This window comes from Thermobia domestica, chromosome 13, assembly GCF_964235325.1.
Source record: "Thermobia domestica chromosome 13, izTheDome1.hap1.1, whole genome shotgun sequence".
In the NCBI taxonomy this organism is placed as follows: domain Eukaryota; kingdom Metazoa; phylum Arthropoda; class Insecta; order Zygentoma; family Lepismatidae; genus Thermobia; species Thermobia domestica.
Window position 1 is genome coordinate 100,139,612 of NC_137466.1, and position 9,837 is coordinate 100,149,448.

The following is a 9,837-nucleotide window of genomic DNA, read 5'->3' on the forward strand; positions in this document are numbered from 1 at the left end:
GTTGAGGAAAAATCTTCTTTTTTACGAGTGCCCGAAGACGAGGCTTAACATAATATATGTTCATTTTGGGTCATTGTAGGCCAGAAAATGGTGGATTTTATTTGTCCTTTTCTATCTTTTCCGGCGTTTTCTCGTTTATTGGGGCCTTTTTTTTTAATAGGTCTTAACATCTTTTTTTTTCTTTCTCTTTTGCACTTCATCTTTCGACAATAAATTTACTGGCCATTAACTCGAATCACCACCACCTTTTAAACATCTTTTCTTTAGTAAAGAAAATTCCAATGATAAGACCACTGGACGACTGGACTGATAAGACCAGATCTGCAACAATCAGAAGTCAGATAAGGAGGCGTAACAATGTCCTCCAGCAAGGGGGTGAGGGTGGGGAAGTTTCCTTATTTTAGTTAATAGTTCAGTTTATGAAAAAAGGACAGACTGTTAACCTAGCAGAAGCTTGTATTTCTCAAGATTATATCGATTAAATATGTAATTCTAATTAAATTTGGTCTTATTTTTACGTCCTTTTTTCCAGTTTTTAGGTCGTTTTTTTTTAAAAAAAAAAAGATATTTTTAAGTCTTTTTATAGATCCTTTTTAGACAATTTTTAGGTCTTCAACTTTCGAGCCCTAGTAATTACTAATAGAGCGCATGGAACACATTGTAATATTGGCATAACCGTGGGATGTAAAACTGAAAGATTTCATTTCATTTTCATTTACATTGTAATATTAATTATCTACTGTGAATAATGTGCATTCCAATCGTATTATTTTTTCGCCCGATATTTCGAATGCACTGTTTGGGCATTCTTTCTAGGCCATCTCTTAACACTGAAAGAAACGTATTGAAAGTGCATTATACAGAGTGTTACAAAAATGTGTCCCAATTTTTTGGGAATAGATTCCTCACATCAAAAAGAAAAAAAAATGTTTATGTAAATGTGCTCAAAAGTGTATAGTTTCAGAGTTATAGGGTGCCGAAAATAAGTGGACTTTTAAAGTTCATAGCTCCACTACTATGGATCCTATTGTAGTTGGGTCAAGATATCACTGAGGAACTGGTATGTGAACTACCCAAATATCTATGTTTTAAGAATGCTCCAGCAGTTGCACACCCATTTTTAGAGAGGTAGGTGGAGAGTGATCAAGAACTGCCAAACAGCCTCTCTAAAGATGATTGGGCAAGTATCAGAGGTTCTGAAAGATTTGAATATTTGGATAGTTCAGATACTAGTTCCTCAGTGATGACTTGATCACTACGATTAATGCTATAGTAGTGGAACTATGAACTTTTAAGTTTCATTTTTTTCACGTTTTCGACACATTTTGGGTCATGAAAGTCGAGAAAAAGTCACAAAATTTAGCTTTTGAAATTTTATCTGTACACATATAAATACTGACTAAAAACTTTGGTCTGTAAAACGTCAAAATTCACCACCAAAAATGTCTATGGCCGGCTTTAGACGCTAGCAAATCGTATGCGTGAAAATTCTGCCTGATTCGCACCCAAATTCGCTCTTGAGAGTGTTACGAAATTTTATGGTTTGGTAAAGAAAAGGTCACGAAAAAGCCATGAAATTTCATTTTGGAATTTTAGTAGACATCCTGTAGAAAGATGAACAACCACACTATTCTACATATCTCATATAAATCTGTACACTTGCCAGATCTGTCTGCAGCTTCTGAAATCCAAGTAAAATTCCTCCGACTGTAGGTGTAGCCATTCACTTGAAATGTGAGTTGTCTTTTGAATATTCCCGAAACTTGTCCCTTTAGAGGTTTCTTAAGATTGGAGAACAGATGGTAATCAGAGGGTGCAAGTCAGGCGAATAGGATGAATCAGACAACACTAAAACCTAAGGTCAATTTCACTTTTGTTTTACCTGCAGTGTGTGACGAGGCATTATCATGCAACACGATGACATCTTTGGATAACTTTCCGCGACATGTTTCGTTGCTCTGCCTGAACTTTGCAAATAGAGCACACTAATAGATTGCATTGATGGAGTCCTGTTGGAGTAGTCTACTAACAGAACTTCCTTCTTATCCCAATAGATTGTTGCCATTTTTCCACATTGATCTCTGCATATGAAATTCCTTTCATCTGAGGCAATAACTGATACCAGCATTTAGACTGTTCCATTAGACAGGTTCGTAAATGTAAATCCATATCTTATCACCAGTTTTGAGTTTATCCAGGAATTTTGATTCTCACTCTGCGAAATGTTCAAAACAGCTATTGGCGTTTCCACATGTTTTGTTTGTTTGTTCGCTTGTCAAAAGATGTTGGATCTACTTTGCTGCAATCTTTCTTTTATTTAATTCGTTGTGGATAATGGCGCCAATTCTTTCACGTGGTTATGTCTAAACATGTAGCAGTACTTCCGGTTCCCGATGATTGTCACGAATGTATTTCACATTTTCAGGCACACAAACAAGCCTTCTACTAGGTTTTGCACTTTCAACACTGAAATGGACAGTTTTAAATTAGACAACCCATTGTTAAACCATTGCATATAAAGGGCCATTGTCACCCAAAGTTTGACATTCCTTCGTGGATCTGCTTCGCACTATTCTTTTAGATAAACAGGAATATGATTATGGTCCTGTGTTCTTGTCCATTGAACTTTCCCTAAGAAACTGTCACTTCCACTTAGTATCTGAAAATAAATAAGAAAGTAAAATCATAGTAAGCTGATTTCTAAAAGTATTGACAAGTATACCACAAACTCAGCTTCCTAGCTCAGTTACTTCAAGGTAAAGGTCAATTTGTAACAGCAACCCTTGAAGGTTTGTAACGTTCTCTATTCTCAGCAGCTAAATAGTTCCTGTATGTTTTTCTTTAAGGCTTAGTTTCTGAGCAACCGTAACATATATTCGTTCCTGCTAGTGTCCAACTTTCTCGTCCATGCATTACACACACATACACACAGAATTGTACTTCTGATTCTTCGACAGTAGTTATGAGGACAATAATGTACTATTCAAATTAAATGCTGCTGTTCTGTTGCAGCATAATTTATTTATCAACAGTTTTGGTGTGATCTAAGATCATAGTGATTTTTTTGTTTTTGTTTGTTTGTTTTCTCGTTACGTAGTAAGCATTGTTCTCGCCTTTGTGGGAAAGTTGGGTTGGTTACAGATGACACAATTGTTTAAATCCATGTTGAACTGTAGTCAACAGCATCAGTGTTGAAAATTGACATTAAACTCCAATTAAGAATGAATGCATTGCATTGTTTAAATATTCAGCAATTCATTGTAAGATTTTTAGTATCATTGTAGATTTTAAAAAATACTGACTAGCAACATACATTGAAATGCTAAACAATGCATGTATTTATTTTCCTTTAACATTAAGTTTGTTTCATAACATTGTATTCGTTACAAATCTTGATTCGGTTTGTGAACTAATTTTTCTCACTTTTTTTTTTTGTTTGTTTGTTTCTATGTAATTAGTTTGTTTTTAAACCAAAGTAACTTCGTTATATAATTATTTCCTTTATGTTAGCAAAGTAAGAAAGATAAACGTTATCAAAACGTTGCGAAAATGTAAATAAAGCAGGTTTAATAATTTGGATCAAGATTTAGTGTGGTTTTCAGTATTATTAAGAAAGTTGTCAATATTCTTATTTTAGGCTATTCAGAAAAAGAAGCACGGGGAATTGTGGCTAACCTTCAAATAAATAAGAAGTATCTGCAGGATGTGTGGACTTAAGAAAGTCTCTAAACTACTACTATGAAAAAAAAAAAAAAATTAAAAAAGTTTGTACCATTACATTGAAGTTTATGTATGCGCTATATGCATTCGTCAAACGTATATGCTAACTTACATTCTTCATCTGGAGAATATAGTAATTAATGTATGTACATTCATTTTAATCGGATATCACATACGTGGATTCAGTTGGTCTATTATTCAAATAATCTGATCGGAAACAGCTCTGAATGTAACGTCAGCCTTATTATACGAAGCGCCAGAACCCCTAATTATTACACCAACTTTAATATGTGGAGCACAATAACGTTAATGTACACTTTGATAAATATACTTTTCCTAAAGATGTTCCAGTTCTTCATTATTTTATGTTGTTTTACTGACAATATATTTTATATACTGTCTTCTTATCATGTGATCTGTAACAGTTACGTAATGTGTAAGTAGCTTTATGTAAAGAGTGTACAAAGAATTAAGATATGATGACTGTTAAAACATCTATAAATTTTATTTTTATATGAAAATTTTATCATAAGATTATGAGCGAATATGCATTATTTGTAGAAAGATATGAATTGTATATAGATTTTGTGTTTTATGGTTGAAAATGAAACAAATGCTACCTAAATTTGTTGTAACTTACAAACTAGCTTAAGAAGCGAGTTCGTTTGATATGTAGACATAAGCCAAAACTCAAGTTAATTTTCTTACTATTTTGTCGAAAATAATGAATTTCTGAATATTAGTATGAAAAAAAAAAGTTACTAGATACAAATAGTAGCTGCATTTCTTCTGTCCAAATATAGTATTGTGAGTACCTCTAGATTCCTGAAAAATTTATACAATTATGAAATTAACATTCAGTTTGGGTTAACTGTAATTGTTACCACAACTTAAAAAGCAAGTTGTATACAGATTTTTTTAAAGTATTGACATTCAATTTTAATTACTTATAAAAAGAAAAAAGTACATATAATTAATAAATCTTTACTCTGAAATAAAAATACTCTTAACTATGGTTTATGAAAACAGTTTTAAAGATGTTGCTTTATCTATGTTTTTGATCATATATTTGTTTGTTGCTATGTGATACATATTTAATGTACTGCACATTCTGTTGTTTCCGCAGAAGAGATGAATATAATTAATAAATAAATTCTTCTTGAATAAGCACGTGTAACTCTTTATTTTCTATGAAATTCGAATTGGTGAAATTTAAAAGCATTAATTTCATATTCTCAAATTCTCAATTGTGATTCTTGTGCTTATTTTTCGGTTTTAATTCTTAGAAATACTGGAGCAGTTGTTCTGATTGTATGATTATACGGTCATATCTAAGCAATGAGAATGAGAATCAGCACGAGATTACATAATCTACTCGTTACTGACTGGAATCGTTGATCGGAGCCGCGGTGGCTCAGTGGTATAGCGTTCACCTCTGTGGCCTGGGGTCCTTGGTTCGATTCCAGATCTCGCCAAGTGAGCTTTGTGGAGGACAAACACCGTGTGCGTTGGTTTTCTTGGGTTGTCCCACTTTCTTCATTCCACTATTTCATTCATTTCTCATCACCGTCTCCTTTAGCCTAGCCGGCATAATCGTGGGACGTAAAACTCAAAGATTTCGATCGCGATCGCGTGCTCTATCCAAAAATACATGCTTCAGAATCCTGCAGTAGTTCCGCAACAATTTTTATAGAGATAGATAGTGAGTACTTCAGATTACACTGGTCGTCATGAAAATCCTTCCACGAGGGTGAAAGGGTGTACCGGATAGATTTCGAGACGCTCATTACGAATATCGAGAAACTTCCAGCACTTTTTTTTTTTTTTTTGGCGGGGTGACGTTTCCATAATTGACAGAAAAATCGTATTTTTCGTATTTAATATGTGTTTTCCGTGTTTGGAGTGCATAATTCTGAATTTTTATCATAATCCAAGAACTGTTACTAGGCTATATCCCAGAAACATTCTTTTCTCTGAAATATTGACGTTTGTGTTAAACGAACATGCCGAGAACTTGCAACAATTCGACAAATTCATTCTGCTACATATGTGGGGAAGTGATTTTCAAGGGACAAAGTAAGCCATTGTCACCGTTCCTGAAGACAGCCTACCATCTGTACTTCGGGTGTAAAATCGGCGACCAGGATCGCGTTTAGGCTCCGAAACAAAGTTGTAACTCGTGTGCGCGTACTCTCACAGGATGGTTGAAAGGTACACAGAAATCGATGCCGTTCGCCGTACCTATGGTTTGGCGCGAGCCCCGTGATCATGTTTCAGACTGTTACTTCTGCCTGACTAATATAAAAGATTTCTCAAAAAGGATGAAGCATAAAATACAGTATCCTAAATTGGATTCCGTGAGGAGACCTGTGAAACATGATGTTTGTCTGCCTGTACCCGTACCACCAGACTCATACACCCTGTGCAGTGTTACATCCGATGAAGAACCTGCTGCTTGTGAGGATGTTGCACAATCTTCGAGTACACAGTCATATCCCAATTACGCTCCAGTGCCTGACACTAATGAACCACATGTGGTAAGTCAGGAAGAGCTGAATGATCTGATCAGAGACTTAAACCTTTCCAAGTCTAATGCCCTGTTGCTTGCATCACGACTTCAACAATGGAATCTACTAAACCAAGATGTGAATATATCGATGTATAGGAAAAGAGAGGTGAGCCTAGTTCCTAATTTTACAAAGGATGGTGATTTGGTGTATTGCAGTGACATTCCATCGCTTATGGGACAACTGAAGTTGAACTACAACACTGGAGATTGGAGGCTATTCGTAGATTCCTTTAGGATAAGTCTCAGGCATTGTTACTACACAATGGCAATAAAAAGCCAGCCATCCCTATTGTTCATGCTGTACATATGAAAGATACATACGAGAACCTATTGCAGAAAATAAAGTACGAACATTTCCAGTGGTCTGTATGCGCTGACCTTAAGGTTATTGCCATCCTCACCGGTTTACAAGGAGGTTACACAAAGCACTGCTGCTTCTTGTGTTATTGGGATAGTCGAGCCAAAGATCAGTACACCATCACAAAATGGCCGCCAAGGAAGCAACTGGTCCCAGGGGAGATGAACGTGGCTAATGAAGTCTTGTGGATCCAGAGGAAATATTCTCACCACCACTTCATATAAAATTAGGGCTCATGAAGTCTTCGTCAAGGCCCTGAACCGGGATGGTGAAGCATTTAATCATCTCAGAAAACTATTCCCAAGACAACGAGGCCAAGGTGAAAAAAGATGTTTCTACGGGACCTCAAATCAAAGACGTTTTCAAGGATACTACATTTTCTTCTAAGCTTAATGAAGTGGAAAGTGAGGCTTGGAAGGCCTTTCGAGAAGTGTACAGTAACTTTCTAGGGAATCATAAGTTACCTGACTACAAAGACATTGTGGGCATGTTAATTACTTCATTTCGTAACATGGGATGTAATATGTCCCTAAAGTTACACTTCCTGCATTACCACCTGGACTTCTTCCCTGAAATGAACAGCTTGGGGGAGGTCTCTGACGAACACAGGGAAAGGTTTCACCAGCAAATAGCTACCATGGAGAGGCGCTACAGTGGTAAATGGGAGTGTGAATATGTTGGCAGACTTCTGTTGGAATGTGACACGCGAGACACCCTGTAGTAAGTACAAGAGAAGGAGGAAAACCAAGTGACACCTAAGTGTTTAACTTTTTATGCAATTTTATCTGCATAATTTATATTGATATTTAAATTATAACGTGCAAATTATTATGGGTGGAGAATAGCATCTTTGGGCGGATATTGAAACACCCCCCTCTCCTCCCTGAAAACTGGTACGTCCTGGAGAAAAACGGGTTACGGATTCGAACTCAGGAGCTCGAAACCTATAGGAATCAACTATTTTCGTTCGTGGGAGCGAAAGAAAGTTTCATTTTGCCGACCAGTGTTATATGCCCGTAACCAAACTGCCTGTACAAAAATTGTTGCGTGAGTACCTTAGGATTTTTAAACATGTATTTTTGGATAGAGCACATATTAGTTCCTAAGTAAAGTCTTGACCCGACTACGGTAGGTCCCATAGTTTTGGAGCTATGGACTTTCAAAGCTCATTTTGTCATGTTTTCGGCAGCCTATAACTTCGAAAGGAATCATTTGTGCACCCAGGTTAGTCTATACTTTTCGTCTTATCTTGGTGTCAAGAATCACCTCCCAAACGTTGTCGGTGTTGTTTTGAAACACCCTGTATACAAAGAGACCATAATCGATCTGTTTAGGATCAGTCGTAGAGGAGGAAATGAACATGGAAAATCAGCCATTGTAATATAAGAAAGAATACCCCTCCCTGACTCACACTCATTTTTAAGGACGGAGATTTACTAAAAACTTATTTCAACTGAACTTTCTACGCAAAAATTAATTTATCATTATCTTAGTTAAAATCATACAAGTAATTATTTTAACTTGCTGAAATTATTTACCTAGGTAGTATAGTCACAAAATTAGAAACATAAATCGCCATACACTGTATTTAGAATATTTTAAATCAAAATAAGAAGTAAAACAGTAATTAATAAATGTAAATTATTTCTGATTATACGCTGTTTCTTTGTAGCTATATTTCAAATATTAAATACTGCTTCCTAATACGCAGAGTCAAGGAAAAAATCGAAGCTATAGAGCTTATTCCATATTATCGGGTTAGCATTCCACAATGCACCTCCATTTTTAATATAACGATAATTATAAAATGTGTTCCATTTTTTATCAAACTTATAATAATAACCTTTCGTAATTTTTAACTTTACGTTCAATAGAATAAGGAAGGGGTATATATCATTGTGAAGTCGCTTTACAGTCCCATAACATTTTAATATCATAAATTGACTCTTTATAAACGTCATCTGCAACCTCTTGCCGTCCATAATTGTTATTTTCAACTACGGTTACCGACTGGACATACAAAAATGCATTATAACTGTATAACTCAAGTATGGAATAAAACATTATGTAAGTTAATTCCATGTATTGAGTAACAGGAAAAAAATCATAAGTATTAGTAAGGAACAGTAGCTTAGACCATTTCGGTGAATGCACAATATGAATGTTGGAAATGCGTAAAAGGAACCCGAAACAGTATACCAAAATACAATAACATCAATTTCTTCAGATTGATTCCTAAATTTGTCATATTAGTACAGACGAGTTTAGAACATAATTGCATAAATTAGCATCACAAAACAAAACATTTTTAACGATGTAATCATACAATAATCAATTAGCAGAAAGATCTCACAATTTCGAATTCTGGCAATTATACTTGTAAACCTTTAACTATTTATTACCTCACTGAATTTCCTTAATTTCCATTTGAAGTCCTTCTTGGAGTAATTTTAAATATAGTTTATTTACGGTATATTTTGGCCACTCCCATCCTAGAAATCTAAAGTTGTATCCAATCGAAAGTAGAAACTAAACATTTTCTTTTGGGTATCGTCACAATATTTAAACACTTTCTACCCTACGACTAGTATACACAATCGGATAGCCTGCAAGTGACTCAGTTTTTGTGTATATATATATATATATATATATATATATATATATATATATATATATATATTTGGTATTAGTTTTTATTTGCCCTGCGGATAGTTTTTAAGTAATTCCTTCCTGAGTTTAGGTGTACTATTAAAATGTTTCTCAAACTGCGTGTTGCTGCATCCTTTCCATTTAATATTTTAATCTTAAAACTATTCATGTAAATCATAAATAATATAAGCACCGGAATAACAACTTAGATACCGGTATTTGGCGAATTTATGGTTAATAAACTATGATTTCTTCCTCAGCGATACAAAATTAAAAGGTTTTAATTGCTTACAATTTACTTTATTATTGGTTTTATTTTTCTTTCAACTTCTTTTGATATTTATTTCCATTAACTTGTAAGTGCAATATTTGCCTAATGAACAGACATATTGACTTCGGGCCAAAAGAATGTAAAGAAAGTCATACCCCACCAAAATGATGGCGCAAACAGAAAGGAGCAGAGCGGACTGAAAAGGGAAAAAGGGATTCACGAAATGAGATGCAGTAGGAAACGTGAAAATGAATAAAACGTACAAACGTA

The 9,837-nt window shown here is 34.9% G+C and overlaps 1 protein-coding gene and 1 long non-coding RNA gene across 2 annotated transcripts in view; one reads left to right on the top strand and one right to left on the bottom strand.

The window, feature by feature from the left end:
• Positions 1-4,890, top strand: part of LOC145668389 (methionine synthase reductase-like) — a 51,957-nt gene extending 47,067 nt beyond the window's left edge. The window contains exon 13 of the mRNA XM_081736178.1: positions 3,638-4,890. Coding sequence (XP_081592304.1) covers positions 3,638-3,717 — 80 coding nt within the window. The 3' untranslated portion in view covers positions 3,718-4,890. The remainder of the gene's footprint in view (positions 1-3,637) is intronic.
• On the bottom strand, positions 559-9,251 carry LOC145668390 (uncharacterized). The gene is made up of 2 exons (XR_014128022.1): positions 9,050-9,251; positions 559-2,659 (listed from the first exon to the last, which is right to left on the bottom strand). It is a non-coding gene; the product is annotated as an uncharacterized LOC145668390 (long non-coding RNA).
• Between the last annotated feature and the right edge of the window lie 586 nt (positions 9,252-9,837).